Source organism: Cynocephalus volans, chromosome 14 (assembly GCF_027409185.1).
Source record: "Cynocephalus volans isolate mCynVol1 chromosome 14, mCynVol1.pri, whole genome shotgun sequence".
Lineage (NCBI taxonomy): Eukaryota > Metazoa > Chordata > Mammalia > Dermoptera > Cynocephalidae > Cynocephalus > Cynocephalus volans.
Genome location: NC_084473.1, coordinates 34,732,037 through 34,759,990, shown reverse-complemented (window position 1 = coordinate 34,759,990; position 27,954 = coordinate 34,732,037). Strand labels below are relative to the sequence as shown.

The 27,954-nt window shown below is 41.7% G+C and overlaps 1 protein-coding gene across 1 annotated transcript in view; it reads right to left on the bottom strand.

Moving 5' to 3' along the window:
• Nucleotides 1–27,954, bottom strand: part of VIT (vitrin) — a 101,239-nt gene that overhangs the window by 46,763 nt on the left and 26,522 nt on the right. Inside the window, exons 3-6 of the mRNA XM_063078526.1 lie at nucleotides 23,114–23,179; nucleotides 11,400–11,556; nucleotides 4,982–5,115; nucleotides 340–417 (exon numbers count right to left, since the gene is read on the bottom strand). Of these exons, the coding sequence (XP_062934596.1) occupies nucleotides 340–417; nucleotides 4,982–5,115; nucleotides 11,400–11,556; nucleotides 23,114–23,179 (435 nt within the window). The remainder of the gene's footprint in view (nucleotides 1–339; nucleotides 418–4,981; nucleotides 5,116–11,399; nucleotides 11,557–23,113; nucleotides 23,180–27,954) is intronic.

The following is a 27,954-nucleotide window of genomic DNA, read 5'->3' as shown; positions in this document are numbered from 1 at the left end:
TCCTTTTAGCTGCCAGGAAACATTTCCAGACAGAATGTCATGTCATCTTCTACAGTAACAATACAATAAAATTCAAGGCAACAATCATCCTGAATGAAAATGACACAAATACAGAGACAATATTGGAATTGCAAAAGCAAAAAATAAAGCCGTCACTCTTCAGCCCCAGCCATCTGATCCCATTGCTTTCTGTGCCCATGTTCCTGGCACATGTTCAAATATTACGAGTCAGTGGAGCTTGACTAGTTAAGATGTTAACTTCTGCACTATCTCCTAAAACACAACATTGTGTGTTTATGAACTCAAAAGGTTTCGATGAAATCACACATGAACACTTGCCTGCTTGGGCAGCTGGGCTTCTGGATGATGAATATGTAAGAACCGATGGGTAGGTTACACCCTTTTTGGGTTTACTTTCTGTAAAACAAGAAAAAAAAAAAGATTTATTTCTAGAGCTAGAGGTTTTCGATGGCTTGGTACCAGGTTGATTCCCTCCTTCTAATTTCTCTTTCTTGATTCAATAGATTTAGTCTTCCTCATGCCGAATTGTTGATTACAATAAGAAAGTCAAGTGGTATTTTGTTTTCCTGTACAGCATATGTCTTATTAATATTGGAATGGAAGCAATAAAATCTCCATGGCTTGGAGTTGTTTAATATTAGCAACCCTGATTTTGCCCATGAAGATGTAAGGTTTTCATACAGGTGGCTTTGGACATTTAATTATATCAGGATATGAACGTGAAAATGTTCCACGTGCTCTCCTTTAAGATAATGGAGAGCTGTGGGCACAGGCTGGCCATGTGAATGCTACCTCTCACTTGCACAGACCCTGTGGGATCCATTTGAATTCCACGGCTGTACAGAAACCTGAAAGTAGGTAAATACAGATCAGGCTTGAAACTAACCATTTATTGCCCACCCAGGGAGAGATACTTTAGATGCTGGGCAAGGAGGAGGAATGGTAATGTCTATCAGGGAAACAACGGAGGCATAAAAAAGAATCGTGATCAGGTGATTGGGGCTGGATAAGCAGGCACCAAACCTGCTATGACTGAAGATTGCCTGAGAAGGCTGCTGCCTGTAAAATCTTCTTCCAATTGTGAAGTGATGCCTGAAATTCCACCGTACGAGCTTTGTTCCTCAATTAAGCTGAAAGTGCCACTGGGATGTAGTAAGGCCCCTCAAGGCAAATAATTTGTCTGACTTGGTAACTGTTGAATTCCCAGTGCCTAAAGCAGGGTCTGGCGTGTAGTAGGTGCTCATGAAATACTTAAACAGTGAAGGAATATCTTAAAGTCTAGATCTTTTAAATTTCTTATTATCCTTCAGAGGAGCATCATCTATTATCCAGTATTTGTATCTAATAATGGAAGCATTTCAGCTTTCAATGTGAGGAAATACTTTTATAGGATGGGGCTTATGGAGGGGATTGTTGCATGGAGAGCTGAGGGGGATGGAACAGAATTTAGTGCACCATCTTGCCAAATGTCCTTTTGGCACACTGGATTGTAGGGTCACGACACAGACAGAATAATGGCCTCAGGAGGGGCCTGGGATTGAGAGTAAGAAAATCTAGGTTTTTGTTTCTATTTTTCCTTTAACTGACTGCCCCAATCTTTGAGCCTCTCATTTTTCATTCAGAAAATATGAATAATGCTATGGCCCTACTTTCTACACAAAAATTGTAGAGATCTAATGGGAAAAAAAGTTAAAATGTTTTGGAACTATATATCTCCATAGAGATGCAAAAATTTTTTCTAGTATTACCTATTAATGCCTCTCAGAGTGTGGATGAGGCAAAACGTTTGGACTCACTTGCATTACTTCACCTCATTAAAATCACCTGAGAACAGAACTTGGCATTTCCAAGTCCTCCACCCATGTCCAGGCCTGCTCTGAATAGACAGTGATTGAGGTTATTTCAGACCCTGTGAGGGCCCCGTGGCTGTGGCCACACTTGATCAACAGAAAGCGTTGCAGAGACATCATCTCCCTGTGTTTACTATTTTTCTCACACCTAAAACCCTATGGCTCTTGCTGTTTCTATTCAGAAGGAAAAGGAGTGTGAGCTCAGTTTCCTGAAATGTGGTTGGAAGAACAAATGGGTAGTATTAGGGGGTCCCTCACTGACCTTTCACACCCCTGTGCTATCCAAAGACTATGCTGACCAAAAATGTGCGTCCCCTCTCTCGCCCCCCTCCATTCCACCAAATAAATTACTTAAAGGAGCACAGCAACCTGTAACAATTAGAAATAAAAACCTAGAGAAAGGTCATGGAGGCCTCTGAGCCTGCAGAGGAGGATTCTGACGTGATCCGGTTAAACTCGCTGGCGTGAACCTCTGAATAATGGGGAGTGAACTTGGCCGCTGGTCAGGTGACACCCTTATGCTGCAGTGCGCTCTCCTAACTCATCATTCCAAGGAGGCTTCCCAGCCATTGCGGAAGCACAAATGTTTATTATCATTGGCAAAATGTTTTTGGTTAAATGTCACTAGGTGGAATGAAAGGAGATGGAAGTTGAGATTTATAGGGAATAATCTCAGCAGACTGATTTTCATTTAAAATACCTAAAACATCTCTACTCTCATGGAATTAATTTTTCTTTTAACACTCTGTTGAGATTTGTGGATTGCAGGCTGAGCACTTAAGGCTGAAATGCTCTTATTTATCCAGGAGCTATTTAGTAAACACTTATGTGAAGAATATATTTCTCTCTATCTGAACACATTTGTAATCTAGACATTAGCATTTTCTTGTGGTCCCTGTTCTGAATTCTTTGTTGTAAGGCAAAGACCCACAGTACTGTGAATGATGCTCTTCCACTATGTGACAAAGAAACCTGTCTAGTTTGAGCGCAAGGTGTGCAGAATTCAGGAGGCAAAAGGAAACAGGGATTGTTCAAGTTCAGGAGAATTGTAAAAGGTAGTCCTGCTACAACTCAGACTGATGGAGTACGGTAGGAGTTTGGGGCACGGGATACCTAATGGTGCCAGAAAACCACCCAGATTGGAAGACCTACTATATTATGGGACATTTTCCTCTTCTGCTTCAGTTGACTTTCCATAGGGGCCTCCTTCTCAGGACAGTCCCATGGTACCTAATCTTGTTGGGAGGCCAGAAAGGTTTGCTAGAATCTAGTTTAAAATCCCATGGAACCTCCTTAGAGAAAATGAGAGATTCAAGTCCAGAGTAAGGTAAATATAAGTGTGCATAGAGTGTTGTATCCCATTCCAACACTAATGTGAATATGTCAAAATCTTGATGGGTTCTTACTAGTTAATCTTGGAAAACTTGAGCATCAAAAAGAATAATGATGGTAATAAATTATAACATATTGCATTTTAAAAAACAATCCATGTGTCCATAGTCTACTTTAAAAAATAGGCACAGAGAGTGGAAAAAACTCTTCTTTATATAAGAATACTAGCTAATAAATGAGGAAGGAATGACAAAATTAGAAAAATTATAATTTTGCAATTACTAATGTCATATTTGCTATAGCAAGGACCAGCAATGGATGTTAAAACCAGTGGGTGAAACTTGTTGGGGAACAGGCTACTCCAGCTGTTTTAAAGTATCACCCTACAGACTGCATATTAATTACATGGTATCTTTGCCATGGAGAGGGATGATAAAGTATCCAAGTAATCAAACTTAGCATTATCAACAATTGGACAAATTGACATTATGTGTCTCTTGATGTGGCTATTCTGGTGTGACACAATGGATATGCTATGATACTACCTATCTTTGCCAAATATTTAAACTGAATCCAATTATGAGGAAACGGATGGATGTGTTTGTGGTCCAGATTGTGGGACGTAGGACTAGACAACTGGCCTGGGCTTCAGAGATGTCAATGCCATGCATGACCAAAAAAGATAGTGTGGTGGAGGGTGGTTCTAGAGTAGAGGAGACTAAATAGACATGACAAGTAAATGCAATGCATCATCTTTGGATTGTGGATCCAAAAAAAGATAAGAAATTATTATAAAGAATATTTTGGGGATAATTGAAAACAACTGAATAAGAACTTTTTATTAGATAGTATTATTGTATAAATGTTAATTTTTTAGGTGTGGTATTGGTATTGTTGTTATTTAGGAAACTGTTCTTATTCTCACAAATTATGTGCTAAAGTATTTAGAGATAAAGTGCATGATGCCTGCAGCTTATTCTCACATGGTTTAGAACAAGGATAGGTAGGTAGGTAGATAAAGCAAATGTAGCAAAATTAACAATTGATGAATCTAGGTGTATATGGATATTCTCTGTACCATTCTTTTAATTTTTCAGTAAATTAAAAAAGTTTCAAAATAAAAGTCTGGGTTGGAGAAATTCACAAAGATAGAAAAAAGTGGGAGGTGGGTCATGATAGTACAAAGATACTTGGTTATCTTTTCACTGTGAAATCCCAATAGTCATTAGTTCATTGACATTAACTCTTTGAAAGAGGGGGAAAAAGAGTAAAAATGAAAATCTACAAAAATCCTATGGAGCTAGATAGGGAGATTTGATTGAATAGTGAAACAATCAAATAAAATTTTAAAAACCCAAAATACAGTTGTAGCTCAGTTCTCTAAGAGCATATGCACACATCTATTCGTTTACCAGAAAACTCAAGGAATAAGGTTCTAGATATGAGGCACATTTGGTCTAACTAAAGGACTAGTTCAAAAACCCAAGTTATTAAGTGTAAAATTAAAAATTTTATTGAACTTACAGATAGCTGCAGTGTGATTAAAATGAGCAACTGGAGCCTTTTAATATTTTTAGACTTGACTTTGTAGTGATGTATCATGTAATTATTATATATTGTCTCATGATCCTAATAATCAGGGGAACTACTGCTACAGATTTTTGTGAAATGAGATTGGCCATAAACAAAAACTAACAGCACATTGAAAAGAGCACTTCTCCTCCCAGGGGGAATCCCAGGTGCCGGTGTTCAGCAGTGTTTCTCCGGTGTCTCCATACCTGAGACGACGAAGGATTCTCTCCATCGTGGCAGGGATAATGATTGGACACCGTTGGAATAACTCCCTCTATAGCCAGACTGTCCAGCAACTTTCCGAACAAGTATTTTACCTCCTGAATTATCGAGCACACCACTATGAAGAGAAAAAAGTAATCTTTGAAGAAAGAATGGAAATATTGTTTGTCCTGATCAACAAGCTGTCAACCCAGACTCCATATTTATGTAGACATATGAAAGCAGCGAGATTAAGGAAGGTTCACCTGGACATGTAACCCAACCCCCAAGAATGTGCGTCCATCACCTGGCCAGCATTGACTTCCCAGGTAGAATGTCCTGCCCTTTCTTCTCAGAGGACCTGATTGTTCTGTCAGTCAGGAATTTCTCTTTGCAACCATGCCTCAAATTCCTTTTCCTTGGTTTTCTCATTCCCATTAGTTCTTTTAAGTAAAATCTCTTTCCTGACAATTTCCAATTTGGTTTTGTGACATCGCAGAATGAATCCAGTTATTTATTTCAAAGGGTGGTATGAAATTATTAAAAGTACATGATTCCTTCTATTTTTGGCCCAAGATGGAAGGTATGCAGCTAAATTAAACTCATTAAGAAGAGTCTCCCAAAGACTGGAAATTGTTTCTTTGATTCCTAGGAGTTTGCAAGGTTTTAGCTCCTGATGTGACGGAGACTGACGTACGTACATCTTTCCTTCTGTGTTAGGCCGGGGCTCCATCACGGTACCTAAACAGCACTTTCACACTGTCGTTTCCGTGCCCCAGAGCCTACCATGGCTCTTTTGGGTGTCTGCCATTTCTGGCATGGGGGATAAGAGAGTATGTGGATTTGCCCCCATCCTCACCCTTCCTTCCCTCTGGGGATGAGAGTGCCATTCCCTGCCCTTCTCCCTTCCGTCAGCACCTTTCAACACTCAACTTCCCAGTGGCCCAGAAGAGAAGAAAGTGATAATACTACTTGACATGTAAAGCACTTCATTGCTTTAAAATAATTCTCACGGGCTGAGCCCGTGGCGCACTTGGTAGCGTGCTGCGCTAGCAGCGCGGCGACGCTCCCGCCGCCGCGGGTTCAGATCCTATATAAGGATGAGCGGTGCACTCCCTGGCTGAGCGCCGGTCACGGGAAAAAAAAAAAAAAAAAAAAAAAAAAAAAAAATAATAATAATAATTCTCACATATGGTATCTCACTGGTCCTCCCAGCAAACCTACAGGTTACGGAGTGGAGGTAATTCCATAGAACTAGGCAGAGTGTATAAATCTTGTATAAACTCAAGATTATACACCTAGTAAATTGCAAAGAGGGATTTGAACCCAGGTCTCATGGACTCACATCCTGGGTTTGTCCCTCTCGTTCACAGCTACCTCTCACGGTTCAAAAGCACAGGTGCCTCCCGATGCCAGTGCCTCAACACCTCAAGTCCTCCGCCCGCCCTTCTCCCAGGGCTCTCTGCACCCCGGCTGCCTCGCTTCTCCCAGCTGCCATCGGGCTGGCCTCGGCTTGCCTGACAAAGCGCACAGTTCCCACCCACACGCCGCTGCTGCTGCTGCTGCTGCTGCTGTTTCACTCCGGGAAACCTGGTTCCCACTCTGCCTGACAGGCCTGTGCAGCTTTCAAGGTGCAGCTCCGTGTCCAACACCTTCTCCACAAGGATTCTGACACTGCTGTGCGACCCCTCGCCCCCTTAGAATCTTGTTCTCACAACTTAGACTCTGATTTTTTTTTCTTTTATTGAAACATAATTGATTATACATATTTGTGGGATACAGAGTTGAATAGCAATACCTGTGTACAATATGTGACGATCAAATCAGGATATTTAGTATATTCATCATTATAAATCACAATCCTTCTTTATGACCCTCAACCAATTTATCACTCACCCCCTGCCTTTCCCACCTCTAGTATCCACAGTTCTGTTCTCTCCTTCTGAAAGTTCAACGTATTATTGTGATTGTTCTTTCTTTTCTTTCTTTTTCTTTTCCTTTCTTTCTATTCTTTCTTTTCTCTTTCTTTTCTTTCTATTTATTTTTTAGCTCCCACCTATGAGTGAGGGCAGGTGGTATTTCTGTTTCTGTGCCTGGCTTATTTCACTTAACATAATTTTCTCCAAGCTCATCCATGCTGCTGGGAATGGCAGAATTTCATTCTTTCTTATGGAGTAGTATTCCATTGTGTATATATATATATCACATTTTTTTTAATCCAGTCATCTGTTTATGGACATTTAGGTTGGTTCCATATATTGGCTATTGTAAATAGAGCTGTGATAAACATCGGAGTGCAGGTATCCCTTTGACATGATGATTTCCATTCCTCTGGGGATACACCCAGCAGTGGGTTGCTGGATTTTATGGCAGTTCTATCTGAAGTTGTGTAAGGAAGCTCCATACTGTTTTCCATAATGTCTGCAGTAATTCACAGTCCCACCAGCAGTGGAGGAAGCGTCCCCTTTCTCTGCATCCTCACCGGCATTTGTTGTTCTCTTTTTGACAACAGTCATAGACTCTGATTTTGTTCCATCTTGTAATATTTCTTAAACATTTTTGGAGTTAATATTGTATCCAAACTAAATGGAAAAGAAAATTTTCTTGTGGGGAGGCCAGCATTTTATACTTCCATGTAAGAAGGCCTGTGAGTGGTATGCAGGCCCCACTTACACCGGCTTGCGAGAGCCAATCGCTAAGCTTTCAGGATCGTGCAAGCTGGTTGACCTGACATTGGTAGCTTGAAGTCAACAATGGTGGGGGTATTTACACTGTGGAAATTGCCCCCTCTCCCAATTTTGGAGAGCTGATTGTTAAATATTTACCAGCACATCACAGGCACAGGCTGAAAATTCTAATTATATATATATTTTAAATTACCCCATGGTCCCTTTAAGTATAATTAATGGATAAAATGGAAATAACTCTTCCCTTTTTCTCGTCCTCCAGAGGAGTTATTCTGGATTTATATTTCATTATACCATGAACTGCTTTTGAGGAATCGTAGAGTCAGCAGCACTGTGGCTACCACTCGGAGTGAGGGAAGCTCGCCTCACCACGCCTTCTGCCCCGCTTGGAGCTTCTGTCAGGCTGTAGGGAACAGGGAGGACCCTTGAGGGGATTCTCAAGCTAGACTGGGCTGCTGATGTCCTTTGTGAGGGTATGTAGGACTGAAAACCCAGACGTTGGGACAGGTGTAGATGCAGAACGATAGTGTTGCCATGAGACTTTCCTGTTGGGGCAGAGAGTGAAGCCTCATCTTGTGGGGGTGCCTAACTGCAGGGCGTGGATATTCCCAGGGCAGATCCTGGGGAGGTCAGTGGTCTGTCAACTCCAGGAGCCACCAGCAGTTCAGGAGGCAGAATGCAAGGGAGACTCCACCCACGTAGGAGATACCAGGGGAGGACGAGGGAGAGCCTGTGAGAGGCTGCAGTTCCACTTGGAGGCAGCAGGGGGCCCAGCGCCATGGCGATTTGGAGAGTTTATGTAAATGTGACCTCATTTGTATCACTCAGGGTAGGCAGTTCGTATATATTCTCTGAAAAAGCAAATCAGCTCCACTTCTCTGTGCTCCTCAGACAGGCTGCGTGGTGCTGAGCGTGGCCTTGATGTTCACCTCCTCCTGACCCTGGAACTGGGGGACTGGAATAAGCTGAGGTCAGTACCTTGGCTCAGAGAGAAGGGACAGTCCACCCTGGCCAGGGTTTGAATGGCTGCTGTTCTGTGGGCCAGCATCTGGTCAGAAATCAGTGGGAAGAGTGCTCTGCACTTAGATGGCCTGATCATGGTTCCATCTCAGGGAAGTGTCTCCTCTGCCCACATTTGGTCCTACTTTAAATACAGGGATTAGCTTAGGATAAGACGGAGGCAAAATATGATGCCTCAGATAAGTTCTTTATCTCTTTGGATTGAAGGAATCGAGGGAATTGCTTGTAATAAGACATCTAAGCATGACATAGTATATGACTATTAAACGCTTTAATCCAAATTAATCTGAATTTCTGAACCAAAGTATGCTCTCTCCAGTCTCCCAGTTCTGACTGTGGGGGACTCTGACAGGACAATGATTGTAGGTCCCCAACGCACTTTCTCTCATGTTCTCTATGTCTTAAATCCTGCCTTCTGTAAACAGACTCACTCTGTTTGTAAAAAACAAAACTAACAGTATCCAGAAATTCTATCTGTTTTCCCCCAAAGATTTCTATCACCCTCCCATGGATATTTCTCCAAATATTTTTCCATTCTATCAGCCACTGGTCCAGGAAACCACACGTCACTTTGTTGCTCAAGCATCAAATCTTGTTTTTTTGAAACAGTCAAGCTCTCTTCCTCTACCTCTCTACCCTCATCTATATTTTTCCCGTCAAGTTCCTATGCTCCAAGCCAAACACTGGGATTGCAGAGCCCTGGTCCTGTCAATGCCCTTCTTATGTTCTCCCTAAGGTTATGTCTGTCTCTCATAAAGCCTTTCCCAGCTCTGACTACTGTAAAGTCTATATCTCCCATGAGTCCTCGCTTTGTCCACTACGCAGTGCTGGGGCTCCCCAGTTCTTATGTAAATGTGTCATCTGGGCTCTGGGCTGGAAGTCAGGGGACATAAGTTTTAATCCTTAATTGTAACTAACTAGCAATTTGATTAAATTCCCTGTGCCTCAGTTCCTCTTCTAATAAATGGGGATTCTAAGAGCCCTCTCACAGGGCTGAGATGATGCTAGATGGAGAGAATCATAGCGTAAGGAATTACTTGTCACTTTGATGACATCTTTGGAGAGGTCAAATTTACTCAGTTCTGCCTAGGAAATATGGAAGGTCAAGAGAGAGCCAGCAAGTGCCAGAGGAAGAAAGTGCCAACCATCTAGGATGACAACTGGAAAAATACAGGCAAACTTGAGACAGGCTCAGTCTCTGCAGCAGATGTCAGTGTCTACACAGACACTGGAGTGACTACACGCACGCAGACCCGAGAGCGCTGACGGTGCTGGTGGGCAGTATGGGCGTGCACGCGTGTGTGTAGGAATGTGTGTGTGAGCATGCCCATGTGTGTGTACGTACGTGTGGGAGGCAAGCACATGTGTGCAAACATTTGGGGGGGCATCCACATGTGTATCGGTGCACAGGTATGTGTGTACATTTGTACACCTCCTTTTTTGCCTAAAATTGATTTCGGGTTGAAAGCAACATATTTTCTTCCATAGTCTGGAGTTGAGGAAGAGCTTTTGATGTCCTTTTTCTTTAACGTTCTGCTACTTATTCTTAATAGCCCTCTCGTAGTCCTGCTCCCACTGAAGAAACAGCTGGCTCACCACCCCTCTGCAGTAGTGGAGAAAAGAGTAGTATGGCCAACAAAAGCTGCTAGTAATTCTTAAACCTTATTTTACACATAGTTTTTTTCTTTTTGCTTTTCCCAAATTTCAGTCTGCTGACTCGACATCTTGAAAGAAATGAATTTTACATCTTCTCCTCTCTTTCTGGTAGAGATACAACTGAACAATCAACTGACTTATGTGCAAACAAAGAAAAAAGATACCAGAAGCCCGAATAATTCAGAAACTTCATCCAGCATCCAGCAGCTGAGCGCTGACTCAGGAGCCACGTCTCAAAGCCCTGCTGGGCAGCAGTTAGGAGCACAGGCACTGAAGTAGGCTGGATGTGGCTTCGAGTCCCCACTTGGATGTTTGTTAATAGCATGACATTTAGAAACGCTATTCAACCTATCCACATCTTCAAGATGTGTATAATAGTAGCAGATACTGCACGGAGGAATTGTTGTGAGGATTAAATAAGATGATGTAGGTGAAGTCTGTGGCACATGCTCTTCAGTGGGTTTTGACTCCAAACTTGAGCAAAAGAGGTCTGAGGATTCTGGGAAGGTCACTTGCCTCTCCTCCTTGAGGCAGCAACTCAGTCCCAAGCATGTCACGCTGCCTTCCTCCTTCCTGGATCCCAGAGCAACAGCTGACCAAATGACACCACCTGCCCCTCCTTCTCACTTTTCCTCTTCCCATTTGTCTCCAGGCCATCACCAGAGCTGTGATATTTTTTTCTCCAAACTTCTAGGCCTCCTTCGGTCATACCCCTATCATTTCCTTGCTCAGCACATACAGGTAGAAAAAAATGCTTTCCATCATCAAGAACCTTGGTTTCCTTGTCATGAACATGAAAGAGTAGAATTCGCCTCCCCTTCCCATCAAGGAGATAGGGACATAAGGAGAAGTCAGTTGTCCCTTCTACAGAATGCCACGCAAGGACATGTAGGACCATGCCTGGCTTCTGGGTCACCCCTTCAGGGTAAAGGTTGCCAGATAAAATGTAGGACGCTCAGTTCAATTTGTACATTTTTGCTTGGTAAATATGACAACTCTGCACCTGGGGTTCCCTGTCAACACCTGATTGCTAGTTATTAAGTAGCTCAGAGCCACGCACCTGTGCACCGCAGCACCACATACGCTGGAGTAGGATGCATACACGTCAGTGCCGTAAACGTGGTATTTGGGGTCTTGGCATCCTGCTGGACATTTCACAATGAACTCAGGATTAATGATCTTTCCAGCTTTGACATCACAGTTGATCTGAGGCACAGCTGGGAATACAAAATGAGGTCGAAATTACACCTTGTGGTATCAGCTTCTATATGAGGTGACTCCGTTAGGTCAACTGTTCATTTTCTTAATCTCTAAAAGCCAGAGCCCGGGCTGACCCTGCATCGCCTCCATATAATGAAAGCAAAGATGTAATTAGGACATTCCTCAGACAAAAAGGACAACGAAGACCATCTATTGCATTTAATATGCTGAGAGCAAAAACAAGAAGCTGATTCCTGTGTTTATTCAGACAATCAATTAATTGAAGAAGAGAACTCTGGGGAAAGACCCACCTCCAGTGGCCAGAAATGTAATCTTGAGTCAATGGCAGGAGAGTGCTGGTTGCTCAGTTGCTCTGTAGTAGCTACCCCAGGAAAAGAGAAATCTCTCGGATAACCAGATAGGAGGAAGGGAAGGTATTCAAGGAAGGGCAAACAAGGAGAGCTGGCCTTTGGAGTCAGGAACAACGGGGGCAAGGTTGGCTTGCAGGCTAGAGCTTCCACTCTGGAGCCTGGTGGGAGGATGGTGGATGGGCAGGGCAGGGCCGGGTTAAGGGAAGCTCAAGTGTCCGTATTTGTGCAGAATGTGGGATGCAATGGAAGATTTTTGGACAGGGGAATATGTAATGAAAATGATCTTTTGTCTTGGTCATAGAGGTTCCTCTAGGCCTAGATGTGGGGTCATGATGGGTGATTGTTTCCCATCTTCCTCAACACTTGGTGGAAAGCTGGGAACTCCCCTGCTGAGCATCCAGGAGAGGTTCATTCTTCTCTCCTTCCTCCTTTTTGGCTTTCTTACTGCTATTGCAGCTACCACTATCTTGTAGGCTAGTCTTCTGGAGCCAGAAGCCTGCCTGGGGATGGGGTAGAGTAGATGCTCTAGTGACAGAATCTAAAAGGGGCTGCATATCTCCTGCAAAGATTTTCTCTCAAAAGCTCCTGAAAGAAAAGTTCCCCTAGATGACACTGTACTGGTGCCCTTCAATCTGGGAGTATATTCAGTCTGGGCCCCGGTCTCCAGAAGGGACTGTACCACATGTACAGTCCAGAGAGTGACAGGTGCAGGAGGGGTCTGGAAACCACCAAAAGGGAGGGATGGTTTGCAGAAATGTGTCATCTGGCCACGAGAAGGCAAGAATTGGAGGCAAGTGATAGTTGTCTCCATTAGTAGGACTTTTGTGTGCTGTGGCACCAGAGGGCAGAGCTAGAACTTAAAGGGTAGAATTTTGCCAAGAAGAACTTTCAGGAACTGAAGGTGCCCTTGAAGGGATGGGCTGTCCTGTGAAGCAGCGAATGTGATATCGGGTGGAAGCATGCAAGCAGAGACTGAAGAGTTGAAGAGAGGATTTCTACACTGGGTGGGAGGTGGAAATAAGGCCCCTCCCAGTGCTAAGTCTGTGATTACACACATGGATCTAGGAGCTCTGCCAGGCCACCCACCCTCTAACTGGGTTACTGAGATGGTCTCAGAGTTGTTAATGGCTTCCAGCTGTATCCAAAATAGCACATTCTTTTTTTTTTTTTTTTAACCTTTGTGTGCCTGAATGAACAGAGTTGCATTTCATTCAGGCTGGAGAGAGAACACTGAAGTAGGAAATCCTGCTCTTTTCTTAAACACCCCTCCCACACAATCTTTGCCATTTGGGGCTGGGCCAGCACAGAACTTCTTCTGGGAACTCAGGGGCTGAGTTTGATCATAGGCTTAAACAATTTGTGGTCCCCATTAAGTGGAGTGCTGTGCTTAAAAAGGGTTTATGGTTTCATTCTCCCCAGCAAAGGTTGCTTCTTCACCAAAGTTATTTTCTTTTTACCTTTCATTCTTCTGAACTCTGATACTCAAGGCTGCATTTACTAGTTTGAGTCTCAGAGTATTTTTTATTTAAAGGCAATTTTTGGGTTGAAGATCCCAGTGTAGTATCACTTCAAATTAGTTAATTGTTAATTGGGTGTAACTGAATGTGTCCAACTCTCCTCCCTTCCCCAGATCACTTCCTCACTCCCAAATGCATCTCCTCCCTTTGATGTAAAAAAAATAAAAGATTTCTTCTTGGTTCTTAGTTCTTCGAAATAGGAGGTGACAAGCTCTGTGAACTGTGCTTAAATTTTGATGTGACTTTGGCACTCTGAGATTTGGGATCTCCTGGCAGGCCAACCAAATATTTTGAGGTTGAGTAAATGAGGCTGTATCTGGAAGCCTATTGCATGAGTATTAAAGAACAATCAAATCTGTTGAAAGACTTCAGGGTACACACAGTACACACAATAGGATTTTCCATGAAACAGTTGGTTTAAAAGACAAGGGAAAATGTCACATAGGAATATTTTGCTTCCTACTCATCAATTTCCCCCCCTTCCATTAAGGGGCATTTGTTTTTTGTTTGCTTATTTTGTCTTGTTTTGTACAAAGGCCAGGGAAGTATCTTAAATAAGATCTGCTTTATAGCACCAACCAGATTAGCAAAATTGGTGAATTAACTCATTAATTTGTCCCACAGGGAAAAAAATGAAACGAAGCACATACATTTATGTACTTTAGAAAAACAGGGAGCATTGCGAAGTGTGGCTAAAGGTCAAATATTTATTAAATTTGTACAGAAAATTAAGCTGGAAAAAGTGAACTAATAAAATTTTGAGAGTAATTGCCAAAATCATTGGAAAGTGTGATATCTTTGTTCAGCTGGGAAAAAGCTCTTCTTTATGTATGTGGAAACCATGGTTTATTTTATTTTTTTTACAGATTCTCCCGGTTATTAGTGAAGTAGTCTGTTTTCTTGTGAACCATCAAAGAATCTTCCATCTCTCAACTTAAGGTCCAAATGAAATGATTTACGTTTGTATTTCCTCTGCATGTTTTTGAACTACTCAATGGTTACAGCTTAGGTTTTCCTTTTTTCTCTCTCTCTTTTGCTGTTTAGGTTCCTTTTCATATCTCCCATCTCCCTTCTCTGGGTTTTATCTCAAAAGCACAGAAATTGGACTTCCTTAAGAGAACAAATCAAAATTAAGGCTGCTCAAGAAGTATCATCCTCAGGTCTGAAGGGAGCAGGAAGACATTTGGCAAATGCCAAAAAAGACTATCATAAGAGAATGCTATGTCCCCACTTTAACCTCAGGTGAGAACTTATTCGTAAGTTCTAAAATGGTTCATTCCCAGGAGCATTTGGAAAAAGCAAGAGGAAGACTTCCATTCCATCCTGAGTGGACGGTTGCTGGTGGCCAGGAAGAGAACCCCGGGCTGAAGTCACAGAGAACCAGAGGGAGCCCAGACCTGCTTCAGTGGAACCTTTGCACAGAAGCCTGTTTCTTGGCTATCTGCTCTGCTTCTGCCTTTGTGTCCTTACCTGCTCCCTCATACTGTTCCCTCAGGTGACCTTGCTTTTTGCTAGTCACTATCACTTTCATTTCACAGCTCAAATTAGAGCATCTCAGTGTCTGCCAAGGATTCCTTCGCAGAGGCCCTTAGAACCAGTCACAGAGTAAAGAGAAGAACCACTTGCAAACCAGACAGAACTGTAGGATTATCTTTAGGTGCTGGTCACTAAGGCACATGTGTCTGCTGAATTTTTTGTAGGAGCTAGCAAAGGAGCTGAGCCTTGGGGAAGAACAGGACAGGAGGGCTGTGAGAACACAGGAACACAAGAGTGGCCGGGCAGAGAGAGTCTTGGGGAAATAAACTGCAGATTCTCCAGAAATCATACTGAGAGCTTCAGACTTCTAAAAAGGTGTAGAACTGGTTTCTACACAGGTTTAATCTGACATCTGAGGAGCCATGGGGACCAAGCTAACATTGGGATGACATCACTTTAGACTGTGCAGTTACAGCTTTGGTCAGTGGTGGGGCTGAATTTGAACCGCGATATGTCTGATTCCCATGCCATACCACAGTTGTACCTGAGCCAAGGCTTTGCCAAGAAAATGTGCAGCATTGGGGGTTAAAGAACTATTTCCCTTGGTCAGAAAAGATTTCTCAGGAAGAATCTATATAAGCAACAGTTGGGGGGAAATATAGGACATGCAATGAAGATAATTTCATAAAGATAAATCTAATAAAAGGTACTTGTCTCAACAGATAACTCCAAGCTAAAGTTTTAAGCACTTCAAAAAGTCTGTAAAGATTGGTCCTCCTAATCAATGTTTCTACCGTGCTTGAGAAAATGCCATTAACTGTACCCCATGGAAGGACAGTGATGAGAGGGTTTGAAGGACAGAAGGTCATTTACATGTGGTGAAGCAGCTTTTGGGCAACTGAAGATGTTAGTGTCTCTAAAAATGACCTACTTTAGTTTGCAAAGGACCCTAGTACACATTATTTCCCTTGATCCTTACAAAACCCTGAAAGGTGTATTGTCCACATTTTCTAGAGAGGCCAGTTGACTCACTCAAGCTCAGGTACCAAGAAAGTGGCAGAGCCAGGACTTGAGACCAAGCCCTCTGGCTATAAACCTGAAGTGTTGCCAGCTCCGCCTGGTTTCCTCTTCCATAACTGAAGAGAAGGAGTTAAACTGCTGCTTCTCTATTCTAATCTTACAGGGCTTTTCTGAACTTGAAGATCATGACAACCACTAGTGGGTGAATGCAGGATATGTCTGGCAAATTGGTTGTGTGTGTGTGTGTGTGTGTGTGTGTGTGCATGCATGTGCATGCATCTGTGCATTTACTCCAAATACCTGCAAGGCAACTCTTTTAGCGTAATTTTTCTTGCATTGTTTTCCTGTTACTTCTGAGAACTAATTGCCATTGCAGAGTTTACTCAACTAAAAATCTGCAACACAGAGAGTCTGCCTTCTTTCTCACACATCAGAAAGAAAGCTAGAAAGTTAAACTTCTCTCTTCTTCATGGTCTAAGAAAAAGCATACACACCAATCTGTGTGGAGAACACACTGGTGTCGGCACCAGGTATCTAAGAAGCGAGAAAACACTGGGGATTACTTACAAGTTGCTACACGTGAATCTATCTAAGAAGCTGTGTGCATGTTGTACCAAATCCTACAGCCACAGAGCTGTATTTCTCTTCATCAGTGTCCAATGCACTAAGTAACCAAGTTCCAGAGCAATGATCTCTTTGTGCCTAAGGGAGTCTGTCCTGGAATCATCTACCCTTTCAAGGTTGATTGTAAACATTTTTCCAGGCCTTACAACGTATTAAGGTTACTTACTGGAGAGAATAATGTGAATTAAAGGTGGTGCATCTCAACCCAAGTTCAGTGTGTTTCAACAGACTCCGATATAATGGAAATATTCCAGAATGTAGCCTCACTGCCTGTGGAGAAGATCTTGCTGTTGTTTATCTTACTGTTTGTTGTCCTTGTCATGTAAATTTCCTGCTCAGAAAACTCTCAGGAATCCCCACCCTCCAATGAATGACAAAAAAGCCACAACCTTCTCAGGTTGGCATTGCCCGGTGGGTCCTCATCCACCTTCCAGCTGCACCCCCCATGACTCCCCAGCACTTATACCCAACCAGGCCACTCACTGGCTCCTGAGGTCCCCTCCACTTGCTCCCTGTGATATCTGGGCTTAGTCCACCTAGAAAGTCCTCCCACCTACCTCTGCCTGTAAAATTCTACTTATTTTTCATGTCTTGCCTTGAATGTTTGTTCATGAAACCAGTATGAATCCTATTGTAGACCCCTTGTTTGTTATGCTATGTAGCATTTACCACATTTTGTTTTATTTTATAGTGAGGGTGGTTGTCGTTCATTTGTCTGTCCATCCATCCAGCAATTACCTAATGAACTTCACTGTGCTTTTGGTCTTGCTGGGAAGACAGACTGTATAAAAAAGCTCTTAGAATAATGTGTGAGTAGCACTTGACAGAGGAAGTGCAGGGCACACAGGAGATACCTAACCTGGTTGTTCATGTGTGTGTGCGTACGTGTGTGTGTGTGCGTGCGTGTGCGTGTGTGTGTGCATGTGCGTGCGTGTGTGTTCGGTGTGTGTGTGTGTGTTGGGGACAGAGGTTGGGTCCAGGAAGGCTTTCCTTTACATGCTTTTATTTTGTCTTATGCGAGACTGGATGTTTACCGAAGTGAGAGACTTTGCAGGATGGGCTGACAGTAACGTGTTGTGTGGAGTTGATCATCATGGCTCTCACCAGTGTCATGGTAGCTCACCTGATGCCACTTAGGACTAGGGTCATTGCTTCCAGGGTACTTCTGGGGCTTCTTTATGTGTGGAAAAACTATTGATGAGATTTTACCACTTAAAATCCATTCTCCCTGTAGCACAGACACTCTGCCAGGCAGGAATTGTTCTAGAGTCTTTAGTGGACATAATTTATGTGGAAACATATGACATGTTTATCACACTGTGGGCTGAAAGGCTCATGAGTTAAATGGCAGGCCTTTTTTGTGTAACCTACACATAAATGAAATTAATCTTTAAAATTTGTAAGGTGTCATGACCACCTTAAGAGAAAAATGTTATGAACACACCTAAACCCTTCAATCATTATTTGTAGCCTTAATCAATCAAGAAAAATGCAGCCACATTTTGGTAATTTGATAGAAACTGCTCGAGTAGATTTGTGCTCACTAAACCTACCACTAAGGTACCTCTGGGTAAGGTTACATCTGTGGTTCCAAAACATACTCGTATCAGGAAAATGAGAGCCTTGAAAAAGTCACCTCTGAAAACAAAGTGATAAAACTCTCATTAGTGCAGTAAGGTAAACTTTACCTTGGACTATACAGCGGGTTGATTTATTAAGTCATTAACTTATGTTTATTCTCATTTTATGTTTTCCCTTTTACTATTCTAAGGAGGTGGTCAGGCATTTGTGTTCTCCTGCCTCTGGAGCTCAAGGTTGCAGTAGAGAAAGCACAATTGCCCAAAGACAACACTCCCTCCAGGCTTTGAAAATTAGACTCTCCAACACTAGGAAGCAGGGAGTGGGCAGGTAGGTCTCAGTAAGGAAAATGTCCCCTTTCCCTAGCAGCTGTCCTGGAGGAGCACCACCTCAGAGCAGCACCCAGTGTGATACACCCCAGGGTAGAGCCTTGGGTATGGGGCTTCCCCACCTCTGCCAGGATCCCATCTTCCAGGAAACAGTGGAGCTGTCCACCTTCCAGAGATAAATACTGAGTTGCTCAGGAGACCTCCCTGAATCTTCTAGACTGCACAAGCATTCTAGGGGCTGGAACAGGGAGGGAAGAAGCCCCTGTAACTATAGAATTTGAATTTCACTCCCCCCCGCCTCCTGGCCCTGCAGTATGCAGTTTGGAGTCAGACTTAATTTGATTTAGAAAATGAAGTAATGTGATAAGCCTAGTGTGGTGGAATAAAATTGAACTCAATGTAACTGTGCATAGGAAAGCAAAATACTAGCTTGGAATGAACAGTCATGTGTATGCTTGGGGAGGAGAGCTGTGAGAATCTGTCTAATTGCTTTTTTCTTCTTTGCTTTTCCCTTTTGTAAAATCCCAATTCCAGATTATTTTCAACATGCTCTTAAATTCTACCTTCTTGGTCCAAAGGGTCCCCACCAGAGCTAAGCAATATCCATGAAGGCCACTGGGGGCCAGGAGAGACCAAAACAATGGAAAGAAGGAAAGGGGGGATGAGAAGAAAAAGAAGTGAAAAAGAAGGGAAAGTAGGGAGGAGAGAGAGAGATAATTACCTAAAGCAGTGGTAACTCCAAGAGTAGGCAGAACAGATGTATTGCTATGATAGACGTTCTCAAGCCAAGCCAAAGGAAGACATTCATGCTCTTCTCCTTTTCCGATTTTCTCCACATCTCTTCTTATTTGGTTGGTCCTTGATCATCCAACACCCTCCTCTGCCCCCAGGCAAAGACACTTCATTTCTTGGTCCAGCTGGCTTAGAAGGAGGCCATTGGGAAAACCTCTGGGGTTGAACCTCAGCCAGACCTGAGTTTCAAATCCATCTCTGCCACCTAGTGGCACCATGCCATGGGCACTAGATCCTCAAAAGTCTAGGACAGTGACACATGTGTAGTAGGGATCAGGAAATCGTCCACTAGCCAGCACTATCAAATTACCTCCTCCTTGTTGTTTTACCTTTAGTCCTTTGGGTTGTGAAGTCTTGAAAATACTGGTGAAGTTTGAGGGCTGTAGAGAGGTTGGAGAGCACTAAATAGGACCTACCTAAATGGTTTCACACTCATATCTGTAAGCATCCCTGACTTTGGTTCTCTCTCTAGTCCACTGGTTCTTAATTTTTACAAGGCATCAGATTCACCTGGAGAGCTTGTTAAAACACAAATTTCTGGACCCCACCTCTACAGTTTCTGACTCAGGAAGTCTGCGGTGGGTGGGACAGAAATTCCTGGGTGAAGCCAAGATTACTAGTCTGGCACTTGGGGAGTCACTGCCCTAGTCTGCTCTCATGCTGAAGCCAAAACGATTTGGCTGAAGCCCTGATTTTATAATTTCACTTCCTGTTTAAGGCCTCTCAGTGGCTCCCTGTAAGACATGTTGTGAGATATCAACTGTAAGGGTAAGATGGTCAAGCTTTCTTTGTTGGAGGGGGGCCACTGCCTCCGCACCCTCTCCTCCTGCAGTGTCTCCTGGAAGACATAGGCTGATGGAAGGCTGACCTTTTGATTTCACAGTGCAAGGTTTCCAGCCTTCTCAGCCTTGGATCTGTAAACACTTAACAGCAGAATGAGCTCAGGGGTCTCCAATTATGCAGAAGATGATCACGAGGTACATCCATTTCTCTCTCCAGGAGGCAAGAAAAGTTGTAATTGTTCTGTCTTCTACTTTACAGATTTGTGCGAAATTCTGTCCGGACTTTGTAGACACTTTCATGCTACCTATACATGCATGTAAATCTGCAACACTTACTCACTACCAAATTGTGTTCTCTGTCTTCTCTCTTCATATATTGATACAAAGGAATTGTTTTGTTGTTGTTAGGATTGTTTTATTTTCCTAACACACCTCTAACCATTCTACCCTTCTCTGAGGACCATACTTCTCTCATAGGGATAGATACCTACCAACCTGTGTTGATGCAATTAGATTCTGTCTCCCAGGAATTTGGGATCAGGACTGAAAGACGTGGTCTGCAGAGAGAGAGAGAGAGAAAGAGAGAGACAGAGAGAGAGACAGAGAGAGAGGCAGAGACAGAGAGAGAGACAGAGAGAAGTGCTGGTTTCTGCCTTGGGTTCTGTGAGCTACCCTGTGTCCTGCCCAAATCCCCTTTTTTGCTTAAGCAATTTGGCATTGGCTTTCTGCTAATTGCAAACAAAATAACCTACACTGAGGTACTCCCCATTGCCTTCCTGAAGTCCAGATTCCTGCGCACAGTAGTAAAGCCCTTCACAATCTGGTGCCTGCTTACTTTTCATCTTTTACAACATATTCACCTCCTTCTCTATATTTTGGCAATATTGAACTACTTTTTAGCTCTTTCTACTCTTCAGGTGTTGGACATGATGTGTTCTCTTTGCCTGTAACACTTTTTCTCCTCTTCTTTGCCTGGCCAATCCCTACTTGGCCTTCAGATATCAGTGTAGGTGTGTCATTTCCTCCAGGAAGTCCTCCCAGACACACGGCTTCTTCATACTCTCAGAGTATCTTTAGCTCCCACATTATGATTGCCTGTTGACTTGTCTTTCTTTCTAGCTTGATTGTGAGCTCTGTGAGGGCAAAGACTGGATCTTGATCATTGTTGTATCTGGGTGGCTAACATCATGTCTGGCACTTGGCTGGCACCCAATAAATATTTGTTAAATGAATGAAGCCTCCTTGCCATCAGCCAACTACCCAGCAGCAGACTGACAATGTTGAATAGAAAAGATAAAAATTACTTTGGCCTCAAGCTATAGACTATGATTGGGAAATACTCTTGAGGTCAAGAATCAGATATCTCCATGGTTTGGGAATATCCAATTACCTTCATAGTATCTTTTTTCCCTTATTTAATGACTGTGCCAGAGTTTCTAATTAGAGAAAAGACCTCATGCATTTATTTATTGAAATGTGCTGCATCTCTAGGGAGAACTTGAGAATAAGGCTGGAATTTAGCATATCAGAAATTCAATCCATCTGAGATCTCTCAAAGAGGCTTGCCCTTGGGTCATTTTGCACAGACTTTCATAGTGACTGAAAACTGTTGTCATGGTAATCATGGAAACTTTCATGATTTTGGTATATGAGTTAATGAAGACACGGGAAACAACCCAAAGGAATTCATAGTTGGGCATACATTTGTCTCTATATTAACCCAATCATTGGTTTGAACACACATCTGCCCCAGGGTGGGTCCTCTTGGCTCTTGGTCCTGACAGGAATAAATAAACAACTGATTCCTTTTCGGTATTTCAGTCTAGGAGGCTGTGGATGGCTGCTCTTTTGGTCACATTTCACCAGGAAATCCCACATGGAGAGTTTAGAGGAACAGAAGAAAAAAGGGTGGTTGTGTGAAGCAAATCTTTTTCTTTTATTTCAAATTATTAATGTTGCTGATTTCAAGGCATTTAAATTTAATACCATAAAGAAAGTTTCAGTCATGTAGAGCACAGAACATTGACTGTATCTGAAGCCCTTCTTTTATGGTCCCTTATAAACACACCTTAACTCAAGCCTCCATCAAGCCTACACATTTGGATCCAGATAGCCTAGTGTGCTCACAATATTTGAGTGTGAGATTTTCCATCTGTGTCCTTCCTGCTAGTTATTTCCCAATATCCATTCTTCCCTCCTTTCCTAGTAATAGAATCCCCTACTTTTAGTGAGGCACGTGGATGTTTGAAGTCAAGACATTTCCCACTTTCCCTTACTGCTGGCCAATGGCATTTAAGCAGAAGTGGTGTATTCAAGTTTCTGGATGTATCTGGAAAGGGAGTGAGTATGTGCCCTTCTTCATCCCTTCCTACTGACTGGAATGTGGACCTGATGGATGGAGCTGCGGTAGCCACGTTGGACAATGAGTTGGGAGCCATGTCGAGAATGGTGAGACTACAAGACAGAAGTCTGGGGCCCTGAAGACTGTGGAGCTTCCATAAAAGCTCAGGCTGACTATGTTTACAGGAGGGAGAAAGAAACTTCAGTCCTAACAAAGAGACTATTATTTTGGATTTTCCTTCATCTAATCTTAACTGAATCCACCCAAAAGTGAACATTTTTTTCCTCTTTCCACTGATTGGGTTTGAAATCCATGGGCTTTTCTGTGAGACTTACATTCTGATCCCAGGACATACCGGAAGGTGGCCGGGTTTGCTGGACCTTTGCATTAGCCAGTCTGAATTTTCTGATATTATGGGGAATTGAAACACCATTTCAATGGCAGGGGGACACCCATTCCAGTTTAGCCATAGAGACATAGTGTTGCCTGGTCTTTAAATTTTTCTATTTCAGTGGAGCCACATACCTTTTTACCCTAAAATCAGGACTGCTACCTCAAGTGCTTTTTGGAATGAGGTAGGTGATAAATAAGACTCATTGCTGATTAGTCTGAGTGTGAAGTAATTGAGATAGAGACAACAAAACAAAACAAAACACCACCTTTCACATTATCTAAAACAAGTATAACAACCTCCACATCAGAGACACAAGCCTTATGCCAGCGAAGCAATGTGATTTTACTTACCGAACTTGGGCCTTTTAATCTTCTTTGTCATTTCTTTATTAGAATGTATTCCTGTCACCAGCAAAACTACAAGAAGAAAATACCAAAAAATCTTATCAATATTATTTCACCTAAATGCTTTCTCTCTTTTGACCTCTATATTTACTTTGATCCTACATAAAGTATCCTCATTAATTTTCCTTTATATTAAGATTGGGAAAATAAGATGTGTGATTTGTGTACTTTCCTTAGCTCCTGCTGAAAGGTCCTTTCAAAAACACTGCTTGGATACTTGTCGCTTGTTTTGCTGTCTTTAAATTTCACCACATCAATCCTATAGTCTCTGTTCTCTAGAGGAGGGAATGTGGGTCTGGAGAAGTCCACTCATTTGTCTGGTCTCAGGAATAAATTTTTATGGAGGTATAAGGAGTGCCCCAACTCTTCTGGTGCTCTTTCCTCTGTTCCACAGGGGGCTTCCAAATGGCCAGTTCCCAAACAGCCAGAGAACTGCATGTGCATGTGTGTGCACGTATGTGCATGTGTGTGCCCATGTGTGCATGCATATGAATGTGCCCGAGGGAAGGCTGAATGGGGGGGACATGTAAAAATCCTTAGAAGAGAGGCTCTCTGGGAAAGGAAGGCAAGGAGAAAGAAATTTGGGAGAAGAGGGACACACTCATCGTGAGGTCTGAGGAGTGACCCGAGTGTCTCCTGTGGCCCATCGAGGCCAATCCCAGGTAGTTGAACTTCTTCCTCAGAAGCGAGAGAGAACCTCAGACAGCATCTGAACACTGCTGTCCATCAGGAAGTATGACAGTAGGGGAAGAAGGGGGAAATCTTTATCCTTTTCAACTTAAAGTCACATTACCAGTTCCTTTTCAAGCACATAAGATGAAATTGAACCTTGTATGTTTTTTAAAAATAATGAAGACCGTTTTTCTTCTCATTAAAAAAATAATACATGTTCCTTGTGGAAAACTATAAAAAACACAGAAAACAGTACAGAAAATATAGACGAACACAAAGGTATAATATTTTTTAGTCTTTATCTGTATGTATGTAGGTATTCGTATGCGTATTCTTAAACAAACATATGATCATGTTCCTACCGTTCACAACATTTTATAACATATTTCTACTTAAGGATATATATCAACATTGTTTCCTTGTCATTTAAATGTTCTTCCTACAATAATTTTAATCGCCTGCAAAGTATCATGTTATATAGACGTATCATAATTTGGCCAATCCTCAATTTAATAGTTTCATCTTTGCACGGATCCATTATTATTTCTTCAAAATAGATTTCCAAATAGAATCTTTTGTCTGAAATTTATACCCACTGAAAATTTTGATACGTATTGTGAAAATTTCTCATAGCATGTTTAAATTAGCAATGTATAAAAATGCTCACTTCTGTATACCTACAGTTTTTTTCCTTTCAAAATGCAGATGAATTCTCTCTTCCTCCTTCTTTTCCAAGTATTCTTCTACCTCACCCACCCGAAGGTGGTACTGCTTTAACTTCCCTTCATTTTAGCCACTTTTCTGAGAAACCCACTTTCTGGATGAAGTTGGGATTCTGATGGTCAACATGAGGGAACACAGCAATCAGAATAGGTATTCTTCTAGTTTGTATGTTTTTAGTAGAAAGAACACAGATGCTCAATTTAGGTATAAATAGACTTAGGAATTCTTGAATTGACAACTATTTTTGAAGGAAAGAGTGGCAATGCCACCAAATGTTTAAGAAAACTTTTAATGTATTTTTTGATTAGCTGCTACAGATTGAATGTTTGTGGTCCCCCCCCCCCCCAATTCATGTTGAAATCCTAACCTCCAATGTGAGGGTGTTAGAAGGTGAGGCCTTTGGTTGGTGATTAGGTCATGAGGGTGGAGCCCTCATGAATGGGATTATAAAGGAGGCCCCAAGGGCTAGCTCGCCCCTTCCATCATGTGAGGACACAGACAGAAGATGGCCATCTATGAACAAGGAAGTGGTCTCTTGCCAGACACTGCATCTGCCAGCATTTGATCTCAGGCTTCCCAGTCTCCAGAGCTGTGAGAACGAATTTACGTTTTTTATAAGCCGCCCAGTCTATGGAAGTTTGTTATAGCAGCCTGAACTAAGACACCAGCTAATCTGTGCCAATGGCGTGGCCACTGAATTATCCTCAGTTTTGACTATTAGCCCTAGTTGAGGCTTGGACAGTTGACACAACATGTCCTACAAGAACAGAAACATGAAAGAGAACTGAGCGAGAACCAAAATTCTAGCCAAGTAGAATGAAGGCAGACATTTTTAGGTGTTATTTACTTCTGGGTTTTGGGTGGGTATGAGTGTCCTGGAGGTCTATTTTTTATAGCAATCACTGTGTCATTTAACTCTGCAAAGACCACACATTCATTTTTGTGTGCCAAAGGTAAATACCCAGAATCCTAGAATATTTTTTAAAACAAGTATACTACATATACAGAAAAAAATTAAGCAAGTTAAGCAGAGCAAGTAAGCTAAATAATAAATTTGAGTATCAATTCTAGTGGAAAACGAAATACTCTCCTTCTGGGCCCATGTGCCTGTGGCAAGTGGTTTATAATTCCTGGTATCATTAGGACCATAAATATCTCAGTAAGACCACCCCATCACTTGCATTTGGTTGCCCAAGACCCTCCAGGCTGAAAACATTCATAGCTGGGTTCAGCTTAACAGCACTGGTTAATAAAGTCATTATTTTCAATGGTACACACAGGCGCTCCCCTGAGCTTATATACTTGTTAATCAAAGCTCCCCAGAAAGTACTCCTCAAAGGGAAGGCTGGTCAATAATGCCTGAAAATGTGCTTGTGCCCTGGGGCATGTCTTCATTCTTTGTCAGCAAGAGTTGTCCTGCTGCACTGGAAATGGTAAATTGCATGTTGAACTTGGGTGAGAGAAAAATCAGTCCTGTGTTCATTTTCCCAGGAAGCCTAGCAGAGCGCCAAGACAGAGGGCTGATGTTTGCTTCAAAGCACAGACAGTTCTGAAAGCCAGTCCCTTTTGCAAGAGTAGTTAATTATCTGGCTACTGAGGTCATTGGTGTCTAGAAACATTGAGAGAATTAAGTCTATAATCGAAAGTTCCAAGGCAATTAGTATTTACCAACACTGCGGCCATGCTTCTCAATGTTTTAAAATCTAATGCTCCAGTTCCAAATAACATAACAAGTTATCATTCTTTAGTATGCTTGATATTTCAAAGCAAATTAAATGTTAAGCTTAGTTTTTCAAATCAGAAATTTCTCCCACTTCACTCTCTCACTCTCTAGTGTGACAATCAGTACAGTTAAGATATCTGAGGTGTAATTGTTTTTAAATCCAATTTAAAAATTGATTATACAGATAATTTATAGAGGGAGAAAACACGAAAGGATAAGCATGAAACAATGTTTAATTTCATGAATGATAAAAAAAAATGCAAGCTAAACCAAAACAAGGGGCATGTTTTCCCCTATCATTTCAGTAAATATGGAACTCAAGATTATACTTCAATCCTGGCAGGAATTTGGGATTAGGGCATTCTTGTGTACTGTTGGTGAAATCTAAACAGGTAGAGCCATTCTGGAAAGCAATTTGGTAATATGTTTCAAAGCCTTAAAAATATTTACTTTTTTTGACCTAGAAAAAAATACTCCTAGGAATATATTTCAAGTTATAATCAGAAATGCAGGCAAAAATGTATGTAAAAATGTTCATTATAATATTATTTCTAATGGCAATCTGGAAATAATGAAATGTTGAAAATGTCCTAACAGTAGGAGAATTCTAAGCATTTATTCTAAATGATGTATAGAAGAATATCAAATTACCTGTGAAGTGCTCAGCTCTAACCTTCAGAATGATTCTGCCAAAGTTAAAATATATGCAAAGAGAAAAAACTGGGACAAATATACCCAAATATTAACAATAGTTGAATTATAATTTCTGTTTTATAATTTCTGTATTTCCCCTTTAATATTGTATTTCTTAGGTATATATATATAAATATATATTTTATATAGGATATGTTTCTTTTATAACTAGAAAAAGACAATTATTTTTTAATTTGGTCATATTGAAATCATACAGACTTATAATAACGAAAAGTACTTTTTAAAATTATTGGTGTGATTAATCTGTGTTCACGTTTTCTAGTTTTTCTGTCAATAATGAAGTACAGTCAGAATCCATCTACTTTCAAGAAAAGACATGAAGTGCCAGAATAGCTAATCAATGATCAAATCAGTAAGCGCTTACTGAATTCTTATTATGTGCCTTGCCTAGAACTTTTATAAAAATGCCTTATTCTAGCCCATACAACTCTCATTAGATCCTTTTTTTAGAGTCCCTCAATATACTAACACAGGTAGTGTCCACAATGCCTTCTTGAAAACAGATTTATAAAGCAGATCATTTTAAAACAGTTCAAATTTCCCTAATGCATTAATTTGGGATTATGTATTCAATGAAACATTTAGCATCAAATCAGTCAGAGCTTCATAGCAAGGCTATAACAACTTATTCCGTACAATCACATAAATCATAAAATTATGCTTCAGATCATAGAATATTCAAGCTGGGAGGAGGTCATTCCTTTATTTTGCAGAAAGGAAACCAAGGTCAAGGTTAACGCCATGGCTAAAGCTGCAGTTGTGTGGGGGTGGAAGTTGGAACCAGATGCAAGTCTGCAGGCTACAATCTCAGCCTCTTCATTCCACTTGCTCCCCCCAAGTGATTACTTACATGGTACTTCAGTGACAATGGGCAGCATAAAACTCTGCTCGATTATACATTTAAATCTATCTAAAACAAACATGCTACTCTGGTGTATATTAATTAAACACTGAA